The sequence below is a fragment of the Trichomycterus rosablanca genome, chromosome 8, assembly GCF_030014385.1.
Source record: "Trichomycterus rosablanca isolate fTriRos1 chromosome 8, fTriRos1.hap1, whole genome shotgun sequence".
In the NCBI taxonomy this organism is placed as follows: Eukaryota; Metazoa; Chordata; class Actinopteri; order Siluriformes; family Trichomycteridae; genus Trichomycterus; species Trichomycterus rosablanca.
Window position 1 is genome coordinate 39,084,132 of NC_085995.1, and position 19,981 is coordinate 39,104,112.

The window sequence follows — 19,981 nt, forward strand, 5'->3', positions numbered from 1 at the left end:
TGACCGGAAGGCTCTCCAGCGGGTGGTTAAAACCGCCCAACGCATCATAACCCAGTTACCCACGATACAGGACATCTATTACAGATGGTGCGTGGGCAAAGCGAGGAACATTATCAAGGATGTTGCTCATCCTAACCGTGGACTTTTCACCTTACTTCCGTCTGGCAGGCGTTACAGGAGCCTCCGCTCTCGCACCAGCAGGATCAGGAAGAGCTTTTTCCCATAGGCTGTAACCCTGCTAAACTCTACCACACCACATATATCGCTGCACCCTGGATCGCACTGAACTTTTGTAGTGTTTCATCTCATCTGTGTACATGGCACTATTGCACTAATCACACCAGCACAACAATAATGTATATATTGTACAGTATATTATCTGCTGTACTTACACTGATCAGCCATAACATTAAAACCACCTCCTTGTTTCTACACTCACTGTCCAGTTTATCAGCTCCACTTACCATATAGAAGCACTTTGTAGTTCTACAATCACTGACTGTAGTTCATCTGTTTCTCTGCATGCTTTTTAACCTGCTTTCACCCTGTTCTTCAATGGTCAGGACCCCCACAGGACCACCACAGAGCAGGTATTATTTAGGTGGTGGATGATTCTCAGCACTGCAGTGACACTGACATGGTGGTGGTGTGTTAGTGTGTGTTGTGCTGGTATGAGTGGATCAGACACAGCAGTGCTGCTGGAGTTTTTAAATACCGTGTCCACTCACTGTCCACTCTATTAGACACTCCTACCTAGTTGGTCCACCTTGTAGATGCTACTGCATTTCGCTGGCTCTGTACTTGTACTCTGCATAGTGACAAAAAAGTTGAATCTAATCTAATCTAATCTAATCTAATCTAATCTAATCTAATCTAATCCAAACGTGGCTCATTCAGGTGAAAAGAACTGAAGGACCACAAATAAACACTTTCATTCACGTTTCGATCAGACAAAAACATTTTCCTCCTTGGTTTTGTACTCAAAATAACATATTTATTGATCATAATTATTTCATATCACAAATTATAATTCAACATGCTAGCAAACACAAATATCAACCACAAAATACGATTTCTCATTTTATTAGCGACGATAAAATGATTTTAAATGTTTCAACGCGGCGAACAAAATGAACCGAACGTAGAAATGAGGCCAGACTGTACAAGATTGTCCGTACAAGGATGAAGATAACTAATTACTAACTTCTTAAACCTGCACACATAAATATTTTACACGTGATATCATAATATGCTACATAGCTTACAACGAGGCTAGAAAACAATATTCAAAAGTAATATTATCTTTTGGTTTTAAAACATTTAACGTAAGGCCCAATTCAGGGTGGAAATATTGCTATTAAATAAATAAACTACTTATAGAAACGCTAAGTTTTGCAGTCTGGGTTATTGCTAACATGCTAACATGACCTTCATCCTACAAATTCTCACTAGGGCTAAGTGCATTCTTACGGATCGGAAGCTTGGCAGTGTTGAAGCACGTTACCGAGACGGTTTGGTTAATCACAGAAGATGCCGGGCTGAGTTCTGTGTTCTCACACCTCACAATTTCAGTCCAGGTACCAAAGATCCATTCAGGAGCAGAAGAGCCGCTGGTATCGAGCAGTCGAAGGCATTCACACAGTCTCCATTATTAGTGGTCAAGATAAACACGTCCGCCCAGAGGCGAAAAGGCAAAAGAATAAGAACCGTCTGAGAGAGGCAGGAAATTGGGACCGGCGCCTTTCAGCTTTTTAATCACCTGCCAGCGTTGGGTTCCCTCACAGAGCTGTATCGCATATGGAGAGCCACGCTAAACCCTATGTGACCCTCCACCCCCACGCAGACATCTAGATCAGTCTTGGAGATCGCACATCGCAGCAACAGTGGGATCAAATCATTATAGCACGGCTAATTATATTTGTGTGGACTCCCTGAGTGAGATTCAAAGTCACTCAGGGACCGGCGCCTTTCATAGCTCTCACTTGTTGACTTTTTTTGGTGTTATTGAAGTCGATACTAGATTCTGCAAATGAGTCAGACATGATCTCGTAATGAAAACAGAATAATATCTGAGGAATCCGGCTGGAAAGCGAGCGAGAACGATGAATGATTAGCGTCGGAACAGTCAGTTTATGATCCAATCCAATGCAATGTTATTTATTTATTTATTAGGGACTTAAGCATAGGGCGGCACGGTGGCTTGGTGGGTAGCACTGTCGCCTCACAGCGAGAAGGTCCTGGGTTCGATCCCCAGGCGGGGCAGTCCGGGTCCTTTTTCTGTGCAGAGTTTGCATGTTCTTCCCGTGTCTGCGTACTATATTAAGTGGCATAAAAATAAAATAAGTAAATCAATATTTATTCACTAGGATTTTAACGTCATGTTTTACACTTTGGCTCCATTCATGACAGGAACGGTAGTTACTGCTAACACAAGATTCATCAGATCAAGCTTTTAACTCGGTCGAACACAGTCATGGATGATTTTGTATCTCCAATTCACCTCACTTGCACGTCTTTGGACTGTGGGAGGAAACCGGAGCTCCTGAAGGAAACCCATACAGACACCTGAGGATCGAACCCAGGACCTTCTTGCTGTGAAGTGACAGTGCTACGGCCGGTAGGGATGACCGGAATATGCGGGGTCTTCAAACCCTGCGTAAGAACTCTGATTGGCGGATAGAGGTGCCTGTGCATAGTGCATGGGTGGAAAAAAGTTCCGTTAAGGGCTGCATGTGGGTCGGAGGAGGCGTGAGCAGCAATATACCCTCCTCAACTTCAAAATATCGGGGATCCTCCAGCAGCGGAAGACAAATTGACTACACTAAATTGGGAGAAAATGGGAGAAAAATGCATAATATGTATATAAAATATATGTATATATATAATAATATATATACAGGTATATATAAAATCCAAAGGGCAGATTTGTATAGATGAACTGGACTGTAATGTAGATTTTAAGGAAATTTAGTTAAATGGTAAATCATATTTTTTCCCCCAATTTCTCCCCTAATCCGGTCATATCCAGTTCCCCTGATTGCGTTACGCTTCACCTGTACTGATACATCCCTGCACTGCTGACTGAGGAGCTTCGCAAGTGACACGCCCCCTCCGACACGTGTGCAGTACCGACTGACTCTCTTCACCTGCAAAAGGCGAGTTCATGCGGATCAGCCTTGTGCACGGAGAGCCACACCCTGATCAGCATTATTCCTCAACTCTGATCAATCAGCCAGCAGAGGTCTGAGAAACCCTGGTCCGGCAATTTTACGTTGTTCATGTGGCTGCCCAGCCCAGTTAGCTGTCTGTATTCGAAACGTATTCAAAATCCCAGCTCTGGTGTGCTAGCGTATTTTGCCACTACCTGAGGGGCCTGCTTTTGGGATCAAACTAGAAACGTGAAGTCGTAACAGTTCAAAACGATTCTCATTACAAGATCATGTCTGGCCCTGTCTGAGCAGTACATTAACGTTTAATGTTTACATCTGCAACATCTGTAGCGGACGCTTTTAGTCGAAGCAACTGCGTACAATCCAAGCAATTAAGGGTTTGCTCAAGAGTCCAACCTGGGATTTTCAGACTACTAGCCAGACATCCATAGATATGGCGACATCCATGTACCGAATACAAAAGTCCATTCATTGTTCTTTGAAATGCAAAATATAGTACAGAAGTACGTGTACGTATAGACTCCCATGCGACGAGTTACGAGGGTTAAAATATGCAGACTTAAATACGACTGAGATTTGGTGCAAATGAGGCTCCTTCTTTTCGGCCACGTCCACGTGAAGCGTTAAAGCTGGATGAACAAACCGGTGGTTCACAGTACATTCATTTCTCCGGTGCATTGTTTAAAAAAAGCTGGTTTTTGGTGCTGTGGTGTGAAACGACTGCATCAATCTGTTTTTAGTTCGTTATTGCTTAGCAACAGCACACGTAAAAAATAGTAGCCTGGACGAAGACTTGGACTCGTTGAAGTGTTCGTATCAATGGTAGAAATGTGGCAGCGCCTGGCACGAGCGCTCATTTTCCGCTTAACAGGTCAAGTTCTGTGAGCTGGCACTGGCGAGGCTAACACTAACACTGGTAGTGGATGTGCTGGTGCTGGTGAACTTTGCCGTCCACGTGCGAGTGGGTGTGCGTGTGAATGTCCGTGAAGATTTTCGGGTATACCTTGGGACCCAGAAGGAGCTGCTGCTGCTGCTGTTGCTGGCTCAGGTACTCCTCGTAGCTCATGGAGCCCGTGGAGCAGTCCTTATCCGGCCCCGGCAGGGAGCGGTCCCTCGGGGGCGGGCGGTGTCCGTTGGGCAGAGCCTGGGCGGAGACCATGGCTCCTGACGAACAGTGCTTTTTAGACTGGCAGAACCACAGGAGGATGGTGCCCAGGATGAAGATCACGCCGGCGGGAATGCCGATGATGACGGGCCAGGGGAGGGCGGGGGACGAGGCGGTGGCGATCGCGGGGTACTGAGGCTTGGTGTCTGAAATCAGAAGAGATTTAATAGATTTAGATTGAAGTCTAGACCTTCATTTATTCTGTATTTAAGAGACGAGCGGGTGATACGGACCAGGCAGGACGGTGAGGAAGGCACTGCGGAAGCTGTACCCCATGGTGTTGGCACCCAGGCAGATGTACATGCCGGCATCCTCCTCCTTGGCGCGGGTGATGAGCAGCTTGTTGAGGTAGGAGCCGTCGGGTCGGGACCACACCTCCCCGGTGGGCAGCACGACGAAGCGGTGTTCGCCCACCTCGATGGTGGAGTTGTACTTGCTCTCGTCGCCCGGCTCCACCCGCTTCAGCCACTGGATGACGGGTTTGACGTCGCTGCGCACTTTGCACTGGAAGGACGTGGTGCCACCGTAATCCACGGTGGTGTTTACTGGATGGGTGCCAGTCAGGATGGGCTTCGAGTTGGTGCGCTCTGAGGATATAAATATAAATAGATATAGAAATAAAAAAAAAATAGATCTCAGATGGAAACTTAAGACATTTAGAGAGAAGGTCGTGGCGACTGGTCAACAGAGACGTTCTGCTGTGCCTCTGTGTGGGCACTTTGAAGTCTTGCCCCAAATAGAGAAGAGTGCCAATTTGGACACGGCTTTTGTGAGTTTATTAAGGCATGCATGACATAAGTGGACACCCCTCCTAAAGGGCAGTGGCATAAGTAAGTGGACACCTGACCTAATGGGCAGTGGTAGCTTAGGGGTTAGTGCTCTGGACTCTGCCAAGCTCATTACCAGCTTTATCCTGGTCAGGGCTGAGGTGAGACTTATTCCACCGGGAAGTACTGGAAGCACTGGGCGAAAAGGCACGAACACCCTGTACAGGGCACCAAACTATCTAAAAGCTTTAGCCATCCTCCCTAAGTCCAAAAGCAGTCCTACCACCAATATTATCAATACACTGATCAGCCATAACATTAAAACCACCTCCTTGTTTCTACACTCACTGTCCATTTTATCAGCTCCACTTACCATATAGAAGCACTTTGTAGTTCTACAATTACTGACTGTAGTGCATCTGTTTCTCTACATGCTCTGTTTGCCCCCTTTCATGCTGTTCTTCAATGGTCAGGACCCCCACAGAGCAGGTATTATTTAGGTGGTGAATGATTCTCAGCACTGCAGTGACACTGACATGGTGCTGGTGTGTTAGTGTGTGTTGTGCTGGTATGAGTGGATCAGATTTTTAAAACACCTCACTGTCACTGCTGGACTGAGAATAGTCCACCAACCAAAAATATCCAGCCAACAGCGCCCCGTGGGCAGCGTCCTGTGACCACTGATGAAGGTCTAGAAGATGACCGACTCAAACAGCAGTAGATGAGCGATCGTCTCTGACTTTACATCTACAAGGTGGAGCAACTAGGTAGGAGTGTCTAATAGAGTGGACAGTGAGTGGACACGGTATTTAAAAACTCCAGCAGCGCTGCTGTGTCTGATCCACTCATACCAGCACAACACACACTAACACACCACCACCATGTCAGTGTCACTGCAGTGCTGAGAATGATCCACCACCTAAATAATACCTGCTCTGTGGGGGTCCTGTGGGGGTCCTGACCATTGAAGAACAGAATGAAAGCAGGTTAAAAAAGCATGCAGAGAAACAGATGGACTACAGTCAGTAATTGTAGAACTACAAAGTGCTTCTATATGGTAAGTGGAGCTGATAAAATGGACAGTGAGTGTAGAAACGAGGTGGTTTTAATGTTATGGCTGATCGGTGTATATACCAATATTTCACCAGTGTACTTCACCCAAACCTTTAACCCTTACCCCGCCCCCCCCTCCTTAGACCATGGAGGGTGTATGTGTATGTAAAATCAGTGAGCACAGCTGGGACGGTAATCTAGACCAGACAGCAAATGAGAAAAACAGAAACGTTTCTTTTTACCAGCTTTTTACAACATTTACCAGCAAACAGTCAAACCCTGTGATGTCACTGCACACCCAACCAGTTTAACCACTAATCCTGCAGTGGGCAGAACCACTAAGCACCAACTCGCCCCTGAACAACCACCAAATCCAAATAATTACCCACATCAGCTTCTTTTATTCCTCCTAATCCAGTACAGATTCATCCGCTGTACGACGTGTTTACAAAACATTACTGACATCCTACAAACTCTCCCTAAACTCCCCCCCCCCCCCGAATCTCCCCCTATTGTTCCCTAATTTAGCTTCTGGTAAAGACAAAACTTCGATCTCTTTGTGTCGGAGCCAACGTGAATAAATAAAAAGCAAACGAGCACCGAGCACGTGACTTACGGATCACTTCCACTTTGTAGGTGGCGTTGATCTCTCCGGCTCGGTTCGAGACGTGACAGGTGTACTTCCCGCTGTGCTCGGGCGTGAGGTTCCTCAAGCTCAGCGTCCACTTCTTCTTGCGCCCCTCGCCCACCTGCTCGGGCGGGAGCGGCCTGCTGTCCTTCAGCCACACGATGTCGGGTCTGGGGTTCCCGCTGGCCGTGCACTTCAGCCTCACCGAACTGCCCACGGGCCGAGCTATCACCCGCTTCCTCATCTTGGCCGGCTGGGTGAAGCGGGGACGCACTGCAGAGGGAGACGACGGATTTGATCATTACAGGATTTTTTAAATGCATCTTAACATCTTACTGGACTAATAATCGAAAGATCACTGTTTAAAGCCCCACCACTGCCAGGCTGCCACGGTTGGGCCCTTGAGCAAGGCCCTTAACCCTCAAATGCTTAGACAGTATATTGTCACAGTGCTGTAAGTCACTTTGGATAAAAGTGTCTGTTAAATGCTGAAAATGTAAATGTTAACGTAATTGTCCCACCAATCTAGTCGTATCCAATTCCCCAAACATATTTTACCTCTACACGTCTACTACCCCTGACCGAGGAGGGCCGTGACTAACACACGCCCCCTCCGACACGTGTGCAGAACCAACCACTTCTTTTCACCCGCACCAGCCGGGTTCATACGGAGATCTGTATCGCGCACTGATCTCCATTATTCCCCGTCTCTGTGCAGCGACATCGATCGGCCAGCAGAGGTCGTAACTGCAGCAATTATTAGAATCCCTACGGCCCTCCCTCCCTCAGACGAGCCAATCATTGTACGTGTAGGCCCCCGGCCGGCCGTAATTAGGATCAAAATGTGATCAGTTATGCAGCCTTAATAAATTGTGCGGCATTTATAGAAATAATAAAACGAAAATCTAATCTAATCAGACTTTTTGACTGTTATACGGACTGTGACGTCTCTAAATTACATTGTGAAATTGATGTGAAGTGCCAGTTTAATAAAAATCGGCAGGGAGTAAGGGGACAGAGTTCCTGTCTGTGGTTACAGACCGTCTGTAATCGCCGTGTAATTTATAACGTTACGATGAAACTCTGCCACAATAGAGTTGACACAGAGTCTCGGCGGAGGCGCGTCGGGCCGTCCTCACCCATTCATCACCCGTTTATCAGCCGTTCATCACCGCATGTTTACACTCACAGAGGAGCTCCAACAAACAGCAGCAAAGAAAACACAATGTGTGTGTGTGTGTGTGTTCTGTCTGAAAACCTAGCTCTCTCTACACAGATGCATTATACATCATCCTACACTCCCGAGTAGAGGGCGTGTCCTACTGAGGCGCCTTAATGCTGAGTGATGATCTGACTGAATGACGAGGGAGCGTCCGACGCCTCCTCAGCACTGGAGGCAATCCCAGCATTCAGTGCGGCACGACTTTTCTCACCAAAAAACTACAAATGTGGCGGATGAATGCAAAGCGACGCAACCAACAGAGTTCTTTTCAAATGTAAATAAATTCTCATTGATGTTTAATCTGTATAAAGGTGTAATTATATAAGTGTCGTTTATCTGTAAATTGGGGCTCGTCAGGGACAGTTTAAGCGTTTTTGGTACACGGAGGGAGACGTTAGCTGGCGTGCTAGCGGGTTGTGTCGCCTCAGCCCGTCGGTTTTAACGGCCCGAGGCTAACTGTGTTATCTTAGTAAGCTAAAACTGCGGTGATGTAATCTCTGTCTAATAAGTGTGTCTAAATAATCTGTCTTACAAGTTTGATGTCTTATTAGAATCCTCTCTACCGAGGCAGCTGATCAGGTAGGTAGTAGGCAGCGAGGCAGCTCACTAGGTTTTCAGACAGACCCAGTGTATAGCTGGTGGTACCAGGGACAGTGGGTAGCCTAGTGGGTAGAGCTTTGAGCTATGGAACGAAAGGTTGTGGGCAGCCAACCCTATTTACCAAACAAGCTAGAACAGCAGCGCTGCTGTGTCTGATCCACTCATACCAGCACAACACACACTAACACACCAGCACCATGTCAGTGTCACTGCAGTGCTGAGAATGATCCACCACCTAAATAATACCTGCTCTGTGGTGGTCCTGTGGGGGTCCTGACTATTCAAGAACAGCATGAAAGGGGGCTAACAGAGCATACAGAGGAACAGATGGACTACAGTCAGTAATTGTAGAACTACAAAGTGCTTCTATATGGTAAGTGGAGCTGATAAACTGGACAGTGAGTGTAGAAACAAGGAGGTGGTTTTAATGTTATAAAGGTTTTAAAGGCGTCCCACGTGAGGAAACAAAATGTACACTACACTATATGGCCAAAAGTATTTGGACACCTGACCATGAGCTTGCTGGACGTCCCATTTCTAAAAACAAATAGAGAGTGACCTCTAGTAACCTTTGTAGCTAGAACAACTTCACTCCACTCTTCTGAGAAGGTTTCTTCCAAGACTTTGAAGTATATCTGTGGGAATTTGTGCCCATTCTGTAGTACAAAAGAGCATTTGTACATACTATAACTGGGCACTGATGTCGGGCAAGAAAGCCTCAGTTGATGTTCCGGTTCATTCCAAAGCTGGTGAGTTAAACTGAGGTCAGGGTTTTGTTCATGCTGGAACAGAAAAGGGCCTTCCCTAAACTGTTGCTGCCAAGTTGGAAGCGTATAATTTAATTTATATTATCGATTTATTCCACCTGTTAGTGACTGTTGTGGCTGAAACACTTGAATTTAAATTGTAGACGGGGCGTCCAGATACTTTTGTCCATACAGTATGAAATGAAAACCGCAGCGTTTCGCTGTATTTCATTTAAATATAATATTTATTATTAATAACAGCAGCTTTCAGGTCAGGATTTAATGGAACATCTAACAGAACTGCCGACCTCCATCCACATGTGAAGCTGCACGCAGGACCAGATCATGAAGAAGGAAGCCGGCAGGTGTTTAAATAAAAAGCTCTGCAGGAGGCGGAGTCGTGCCAGAGCGCCGTGAGCTCTGTAATCCGCTTATGAAACACGCCGGCAGATAAAACCGAATTCCTCCTTCATCTCGGGAAGCAATTAGAGCTAATAGGACTGACGGAGATCAAAAGGGGATGGGGGGGCGCTAGCACCTTACCCAGTTTTCCTGACAGGTCAGTGGAGAAGTCGGCGTCCCCCGCTGCTCTGGCACCGTCCCTCCCTGAACTCGAGTCATCTGGACAGAGAGGAACATACAGGCTTTGAAGATTACATATCAAAGAGCGACTCGGCATTTCGTTCATTCCAGCGTACAGGCGGAGCTGGTGCACCAGCATCAATACAAACCCATCAAGCTGAAGAGGAATCACCACACTGACAAACATCGTCCATCATCATCATCATCATCATCATCATCATCATGCTATAATGATTGTGAGTGTGTGTAAGGCATATAAACAAGAAACGAAATACACACGATATGGCCAAAAGTATTTGGACACCTGATCATGAGCTTGTCAGACCTCTCATTCAGCAAGTCTTCTCACAAGACTTTGAAGTATGTCTGTGGGAATTTGTGCCCATTTAGTCAAAAATCTGTAATAAGTCAGAAGTGAGTAAGTGAATAAATAAGTGTGGTACAATGTCACCAGACATTATTATCATTATATTGGTTATTATTATTATTATTATCATCATTATTATTAGTATTATTATCATCATTAATAAAAATAATTATTATATTGGTTATTATTACATTGGTTATTATTATTATTACTATTATTATTATTATTATCATTATTATTATTATTATTATTATATTGGTTATTATTATTGTTATTATTATTATTATTGTTGTTATTATTACTATAACTTTATCATTACTATTGTTATTATTATTATTACTATTATTATTCATAATAATTATTATTATTATATTGATTATTATTATTATTATTATTATTATATTTGTTATTATTATTATTATTGCTATTAATATTCTTATTATTATTATTATTATGGTTATAATTACTATTATTATTAATATTAGTAGTAGTAGTATTAATATTATTATTATTATTTATACAATTATTATTATTATTATTTATACAATTATTATTATTTATACAATTATTATTATTATTACTAATGTATCATTATTAAATTATTATTTTAACTATATTATTATTATTGTTGTTATTATTATTATTACTTTATTATTATCATGATGATGATGATTATTATCTGATGATGATGCTTAATCCTGGTCAGGGTCACAGTATGTCCAGTGTAACACTGAACGTAAAGCAGAAAATCTCCCTGAACGAGGTGCCGGTCCATCAAAGATCAATTCACACCCACACATTCATTCACATTCAGGGAAGCCAATCCACATTCTGCTGGTCTTTGGGAAGTACAAGGAACCTGAAGTAGCCAGAGTAAACTCATGCTGACATTGGGAGAACATACAAAACTCCTCCCACACCATGACCTGAGGGAAATGTTGAATATATCGTTACCAGCTGCCGCGCGGTGCCGCCTCCGCCGTGAACAGAAGGACTCTGAGGTGTGTGATGAAAGTGCGGCGAGTTAAAAGCTTTGAACAGAGCTTCATTCTTCAGCTGCTTCTTCAGCTTCTCTGAGTGAGTGAAGCTCTGACACGCAGGAGAACCGCCCGGGTGGAAAGTCGGGACCTTTTTGCTCCAGTTACACCCCCCTGCCCCTCCTGACTGCTTACCCGTGTGCCACATGACTGGCATTTTCGGAGCTGTCAGCTCTTTGAAGGCGTCGGCAGGCCGCTTTGATCGGAGAGCAGTTTAACACTCCTGGAGAAGTGGCTCAGGCCTAACCAGTACCAAACCAGTAAAGAAGAGAGTCCAGTCCAACCTCCAGCTTCAAAACCTGCTCTCCCCCTTCAGGAGGCCCGTCGGTACAAACCAGCGCTCACATTGCTCGTATGTTTTGGTTTTTATGCTCAGTGGAACCATGATATGGATATTTTTATTGGATGGATAACAATATACATGAGGTTTGTTTTGCTCTCAGTTTGTTTACGTCCAAAACCGCCGTTCGGAGGCCCGACAGGAGCCACGTCTCAACTTCTTTATTTACAGTGTTCAAATCCACTCAAGGTCTTAAAAACTCACTCTCACTCACATAGTCTCTAAAGCGCTCATCCTAATCAGGGTCACAGGGGGTGCTGGAGCCTGTTCCAGCTCTCTATGGGCGCAAATCACACAGAAATACCCTGGACTGGGCACCAGTACACACACAATTTTTTTTGTATCGCCAGTTCACCTGACTTTCCATCTTTGGACTGTGGGAGGAAACCAGAGCACCCGAAGGAAACCCACACAGACCTAAGGAGAACATGCAAACATGCAAATGTCTGTGAGAATTTGTGCCCATTTAGACAGTAATAAGTCAGTAGTCAGTTAGTGAATACATGAGTTTGGTAAAGTACATAGAGCTTAGTGCGACTCTGCACGTGATAAGGCTCTGTGTGGGAATCCAACAATGGCAGGTGGTAAGAAGCGGCTGCAGATTAGTGTGGTGATCAGGCTCTCCTTGATAAACATAAATAGGATAAATAAATAAATAAATAAGTTAAATAAATAAAATAAATAAATAAAATAAAACAAATAAATAAGTTAAATAAATAAGTTAAATAAAATAAATATGTTAAATAAAATAAATAAAATAAAACAATAAATAAACAAGTTAAATAAATAAATAAGTTAAATAAATAAATAAATAAGTTAAATAAATAAAATAAATAAAATAAAACAAATAAATAAGTTAAATAAATAAATAAGTTAAATAAAATAAATAAATAAAATAAAACAATAAATAAACAAGTTAAATAAATAAATTAAATAAATAAATATAATAAAAATAAAACACATAAACAAGTTAAATAAAATAAATAAGTTAAATAAATAAATAAGTTAAATAAATAAATAAGTTAAATAAATAAAGGCCCTGTGTGGGAACCCAACACTGGCAGGTGATAAGAAGCGGGCGCAGATTAGTGTGGTGATCAGGCTCCCCTTGATTGTTGGGAATCAATGGGAGTTGGACATGACTAAAGAGGAAAAATGCAGAAAAGAATCCAGAGGGTTACAGAAAAATCAACTTCCTGTTGTTGCTACTGTGTCTCGTAGGTCTGAAGGGTAGGAACTATCGGAAGATCCTTCAACTTCATCATGATTGTTTTCTTAATCCTCCAGACCAATACGAGCCCGATATTCACCAGAACTTTGTGTTTTTATTTTAAATTGTAGAATTAATATCCAGAACCGTTACATTTACTCGTGTTCTACAGTGAAAGGTGGGGATGAATACTTTCTGGGATGAATACTTGATTTTAAGGCACTGATCATGTGCTTGGCCGAGCTCAGCCCGGTTCTGATTCAGGATAAATAAACATCGTTCTGAAGCTGGAGGCTCCTCGGGTTCCTTAATGAAATAAACCGTAATTAAGTAGCAGCGACGCAGCGGCGGGGGCTACGCTTCACACGCCGACCCGCTGGCGCGCTCGCTGGTTCCTGGCGGGTTCAGAATGACAGAGCTGTTTGGATAACCTCTACGCGTGTTTGCTTTTTTTGGGAGACGGCTGCAGAAAACGGGCCCGGTTCCACAGGAAACCTGAGCGCCGTGGCCCGCTAGGCTAAGCTCCGCTTTCCTCCAGGATTGTGTCTGTCAGATTTTAATACTCTGTGAGCTCCAGCCCGGCTGTGCCAAGCGCCTCTATCGGGGCTAATGAGCCACATCCCTCTTCTAGCATGAACGTTTGGCTACGCGGAGTTAAAAAAATAATCCGTCGGTCCAGGTTTCGCTAGTTCCAGCGCTGGCATGTAATACTCGGGTCCTTCTGGTCAGCGCTAAATTGAGGCGTCGCGAGCTCAGCGTGCTAACCACGCTGTCATCTTGCAGGTCTCGCTGGAGCGTACGATGATAAATGAGCGTCACGTAGGTCATCTATTTTTCGCAGCTCTCAGGAGGCGAGGCCAGCTAGCGTTAGCCGTTAGCTTGGCTCTCGCGTACAGAGTTACAGCATGCAGCTTATGGAAAGCATTAGCGATTCCGCCGCTACACGGGCTCGTATTAACAGCCCCGGTTCCAAATGGTGAAAATTTATGAGGCGTAGTCACGGTGGAGACACTGCTACATTACAGACTGCAGTCCCAGCTGAAAATGAATAACGCTGACAAGCTGGCAGATTAACTACCTGTCGGGCGTATTTACGTCCCGCCGGACGGACGGACCTTTCAGGACCTGCGTTTCTGAGGCACCTGGAACCACAGATGTGTTAGAAAATGATAGGATGAGAGCGAACGAGCCTTTTTATAACGGAGCTGAATTAACAGGGTCCTGACCTTCTATTTATTTATTTTTTTATCTTTTTGTTTTTTACTTAAATTTCAAAACAATTCAACAAAACATTATGCATATTAAAGTACCAAAAAATAAATAAATAAATAAATAAATAAAAAAGAAGTTAAATAAAATAAATAAAAAATCAAACAAGATAAATAAATAAATAAGTTAAAAAAGAAATAAATTAATTAAATAATAGAAACAAATAAGTTCAATAAACAAATAAATATACAAATTAATTAATTAAAATAAATAAATATGTTAAATAAATAAACAAGTTAAGTAAAATAAATAGACAAGTAAACAAAATAAATAAGTTCAATAAATAAGTTAAATAAAAATAAATAAATAAATAAATAAGTTAAATAAAAATAAATAAATAAATAAATAAATAAGTTAAATAAAATAAATAAACAAGTTTAATTAATAAATAAGTTAAATACACAAATAAATAAACAAGTTAAATAAAATAAATAAATAAACAAGTTATATAAATACATAAGTTAAATAAATAAGTTAAATAAAATAAATAAATACATAAATAAAAAAGGAAGAGGACAGTCGCAGCTAAAGCAATGCACAATATGTTGCCCAATGCAAACTTAACAGTCAAAATTTTAATAATCGCAGCAAAGGGTGAAAGAACAACCAGCTCAGCCCATCAAGGACAATCTAGAGTAGATATTTTCTTAAAATGTTCTAAAAAAAAAAAAAAAAAGGGTCACAAACTTTTCATTCTTAATATATCTCATTTTTTCCACCCACCTTTTATTCTTAAACCTGTTCTAACATGAATGAAGAGAAATGCTTTTTTAAGCACAGAGCGCTAATCTAACTACACGTTTGACTAAAAACATCTCAAACCACAGTTTCCTTGTAATAACAGACTCGTTCCGGGACTATAACCACCCGCAGATTAAAGTACAGCTCCAACTTTTACGCTTTTGTGATTGTTATAATTAGGGGAGCTGATTGTGGTGTTTTAGAATTATAAACACAGCAGAGCTAAAAAAAATCACTCGCGTGTCGGAACTGACGATCGGTACATACAAGAGAAATCTAAAGTTTACATACATCTGTAGAAAATGAGTTTAAACAAGTCTGCAGAGTCAAAAATATACAACATGCATTCAGTCACATGACAGGAGTAGGTGCTGCAGAACGGCATGGGTCCTGAGAAACTCCAGTCCAATTAAGTTTTGCATGTTCTCCCTATGTCTACCACACAAATAAACATGCAAAAGGTGGATTAGCTGCTCCAAACTGCCCCTAGGATTAAGCAAGTAGCTGGATGATATAGGAGCGATGCCACGAGATGGACATAGCTGCTTTGTAGCTAGTGTTTACAGATATACCCTGGACTCACCACAGCCCTGATCAGGCAGTTATTGAATATAAATAAATAGATGAGCGTAAATAAATGAATAAATGATTGGATGAACACATGGATGACTGGTCTGCAAAGTCAGCATGAAACAGGGATCGTGTCAGACAATATTCTGGCTTGAGTATGTCAATCGATAGAGTTTTGCATGTTCTCCCTACGTCTACCACACAAATAAACATGCAAAAGGTGGATTGGCTGCTCAAAACTGCTCATAGAATTAAGTGAGTAGCTAAATGATAAGTGAGCAATGCCATGGAATAAACAAACTTGTGCCCTGTTTAGGGTGTATAGCTGCTTTGTAGCTAGCGTTTCAAGATGTGTCCCGGACCCACCACAGCCCTGATCAGGCAGTTATTGAATATGAATAAATAGATGAGCATAAATAAATGAATGAATGATTGGATGAACACGTGCATGACTGGCTTGCAAGATGTCATCACGGAACAGGGATCGCAGACAAAGCTCTGGCTTTATTTATTAGTATTATTTTATGTATTATTATTATTATTATTAATTTTAATTAAGTTATTTATTTGTATATTAATTCATTTATTTGTATATTTATTTATTTATTTTTATTATTTATTTTAATTAATTCATTTATTTGTATATTTATTTATATATTATTATTATTTATTTTAATTAATTCATTTATTTGTATATTTATTTATTTATTTTAATTAATTAATTTATTTGTATATTTATTTTTTATTTATTTATTTTAATTAATTTGTTTATTTGTATATTTATTATTTATTTATTTATTATTTTAATTAATTCAATTATTTGTTTATTTATTTATTATTGTTTATTATTATTTAATTATTATTATTTATTTTATTATTTATTTATTTTAATTAATTTATTTATTTATTTGTATATTTATTTTCATTTTTTTATTACGGCTGCTCCCATATTTAGGTGTCTGGTCCACCGAAAACCAGTTATGGCACAGCTTTTACACTGTATACCCTTCCTGATGTTCTTCCCTCCTATTTCTATCCGGGCTTGGGACCTGCATTGAGAGCACTGACAAGTGCACCTCACAATAGCTAGGCTGATTCGACCACCCCTCTTGGACATTTCGGACTTTAGCCATGTCCATTCAGGTGCCTGACCGGCCGATAGCACAGATAAGATTTGCAGTAGTGTGCTCAAACACTTCAGTGCTAACAGAGACCGAAAAACAAACACCTCCGCCCTCCTACATAAAGCAAAAGCCACAGAATCCTTTCACTAAACACCCTGGATTTAGAGACATGTTCTCCTGTGATGACTTTACCCAGGGATTTAGGGGATGGGAGGTTGGGGGTGTGGTGAAGTGCAGTGTGGGTGGAGATTTGAGGTAACTAAACCTGCATGTGTGTGTATGTACAGCTTTGTTAGATCTGTAAGTCTGTACGCCCGCTCTGAGTCGGTTCCCTCACGCTGGCAGGGGTTTGATCACATGCCATGGGTGATAATTACGCCCACCTGTGAGGGATAAAGAGGAACGTGGATACCTCGCCCTGCACGCCCGCCCGCCAGTTTGGACGACATCTAGTCCTTACATAACAGCCTCCGAGGTTTTGCCAAGAGAAATATGAAGGAAAATACTTTCCAGCGTTTCCTTTATAAGGAATTAAATCTCCTCAGAGCAGGTCGGAGAGTCTCCGCTAATCTGGGAGGGTTCGTCTGTGAAAAATCGGGCTGGTTTATTGATAAGAGCGCTCGTGAGGTCGGACACTGATGCTGGACGAGATGACCGGCTTTAATAATGATGATGATGAAATAACAGTGATGAAATACATGTACGATCCTGTCAGTTTAACCAATAAACCATTACATAATGCGCTTCAGGACTCTACAAAGTCCACTTGGCACAGACTTGGCACAGTCTTTTTTTTTATTTAATGTAATTTTTTTGCAATCCCCCCCCCAATTTTCTCCCTAATCTAGTCTTGTCCAATTACCCTGATTGCATTACGCTTCCTATACCGATACTACCCTCCACCCCGATTGAGGAGAGCCGTGACTGACACAAGTCCCTCCAACACGTGTGCAGTACCGACTCCGTCTTTTCACCTGCACGAGGCAAGTTCATATGCGGATCAGCTTTGTGTACGGAGAGCCACACCCTGATCAAGGCATTATCCCTCGACTCTGTGCAGGCGCCATCAATCAGCCAACAGAGGTCGTAACTGCATCAGTTATGAGGAATCCCCTATCTGGCTCCCACCTGTATGAACAACAGCCAATCGTTCATGTAGGCGCCCAACCTGCCAGATGGCAGAGATGAGTTTCAAAATGACGTGTTCAAAATGTCAGCTCTGGTGTGCTAGTGTGTTTTACCGCTGCGCCACCTCAGCGCTGACTTTCGGCACAGTTTTACACCGGATGCCCTTCCTGATGCACCCTGCTTATTTTAGTCAGGTTTGGGACTGGCACTTAAGAGCGCACCGATAAGTTCACCTCCCAATGGCTAGGCTCTCTGGCCACTCCCCTCCCCCAGTCACAGCCAATCATGTCTGTGTCGCAGTGACACCCGAGCGGTCGATAGCAGCGCCAGGGTTCAAACCCCGGATCTCAGCAGTAGTGGGTTTGCATGTTTGTGTCGACTTTGAGTAAAAGAGAGTTGGGATTGTTGTTAATTGATGAAAATAGAGCAGAACAGTGGGTGAGGGTGGCATCTGCATATAAACTTTCAAACACTAACATTATGCAGATGCACTGAATATGTATGGAATCAAAAAGGCCCCAAAACCGAGCCTTGTGGCACTCCTTTTTAATAATGACATTCATTTACATTTTCAGCATTTAGCAGACGCTTTTATCCAAATCGACTTACAGTACTGTGAGAGTATACACTGTTAGCAACTGAGGGTTAAGGGCCTTGCTCAAGGGCCCAACAGTGGCAACCTGGCAGAGGTGGGGCTTGAACCAGAAACCTTCTGATTACTAGTCCAGTACTTTAGTAGACCAGTACTTTACATCTGGAAGGCGGTACAGGGCTATTCGTGCACACACGAACAGACTGACGAACAGCTTCTTCCCAAGAGCTGTGGTCTCCATCACCCCTCTCAACACCTCATAGTCACTTCATATATTCATATTCACCCATCATTTATTTTATTATTTATCTTGAAATCCACACTTTAAATTGTACTGGTTATTCTGTGTAAATATCCACATGCTTATGTAAATACTTTGCTTCTTCTTTTTATCTTTCGGAGAGTGTCAAACTAAATTTCGTTGTACGCAAGTATAATGACAATAAAGGTTCTTCTTCTTCTTCTTCTTCTTCTTAACCACTAGGCTACAACTGCCTTTAAATTCCCTCTGACAAGCGTTTTAAAAGTAATAGCTAGGCACATGCTACTGTTTTCATAGCAGTTTTTAAAGAACATGACAATGCAAAACTACAAGACAGATCAGACAGACAGAATTATTTTTCTTACAATCACCTTCATATATCTCTCTCTGAACCATTCCACTCGGTTACTCGGTTCTCTTTATTTATAACACAGTTACTCGGTTCTCTTTATTTATAACACAGTTACTCGGTTCTCTTTATTTATAACACAGTTACTCGGTTCTCTTTATTTATAACACAGTTACTCGGTTCTCTTTATTTATAACACAGTTACTCGGTTCTCTTTATTTATAACACAGTTACTCGGTTCTCTTTATTTATAACACAGTTACTCGGTTCTCTTTATTTATAACACAGTTACTCGGTTCTCTTTATTTATAACACAGTTACTCGGTTCTCTTTATTTATAACACAGTTACTCGGTTCTCTTTATTTATAACACAGTTACTCGGTTCTCTTTATTTATAACACAGTTACTCGGTTCTCCCATGGCCCGGTTCAGTTTCAACGGCACGGCAGGCGTACACGTGGAAATTGGGCAGTAAAAGTCGACGCTGATATATTTTGGAGGTTTACGCTGGGTAAGCTGAGTATCATGTTCTGCACATATCGGCAGTAAAAGTCCTGGACCGGCGCTGGTCGCGGAGTTCGGCACGCAGCCGCGCTCGGGAAGCACATTTTCTTCATGCCTTCGTTTGTCCACTGGTTTATATCATGTTCACACTTCATTCTACACGCCGGAGTTTGAAAGCCGAGCCATTTCTGAAGATGAGTGTGTGTGTGTGTGTGTAACAAAATACAGAAGCATAAAGGCTCAAATGTTCTTTTTTTTATAAAATGGGGTAATAAAGGGACCCTAAAATCAAATTCAATAAGTTGAGCAAGTGGATTGACACACATCACACTCCAGTATCTGATTTAGGAGTAAAATTATGATCAGATTTATTCCAAACACAGTTAAAAATTCACACGTGCAGAATGAATGAATCTCAGCTTTACACGTTTCCACACGCGTGTGAAGGTGGAAGGAAACCGTGTTGGCAGTGTGTTTTGAAAGAGGCACATCAGTACCCACCTGCTTTTACTGCCCCCCTTTTCCCCCCTCACCCGCTGGTCCCAGCTGCCCAC

At 42.1% G+C, this 19,981-nt stretch overlaps 1 protein-coding gene across 2 annotated transcripts in view; it reads right to left on the bottom strand.

Moving 5' to 3' along the window:
• Positions 1-1,067: 1,067 nt before the first annotated feature.
• fgfrl1a (fibroblast growth factor receptor like 1a) overlaps positions 1,068-19,981 on the bottom strand; it is an 82,636-nt gene continuing 63,722 nt past the window's right edge. For both annotated transcript variants that reach the window (XM_063000183.1, XM_063000184.1), the window contains 4 exons: positions 9,895-9,972; positions 6,772-7,056; positions 4,569-4,922; positions 1,068-4,481 (listed from right to left, as the gene is read on the bottom strand). In XM_063000183.1, the coding sequence (XP_062856253.1) occupies positions 4,078-4,481; positions 4,569-4,922; positions 6,772-7,056; positions 9,895-9,972 (1,121 nt within the window). In that variant the 3' untranslated portion in view covers positions 1,068-4,077. The remainder of the gene's footprint in view (positions 4,482-4,568; positions 4,923-6,771; positions 7,057-9,894; positions 9,973-19,981) is intronic.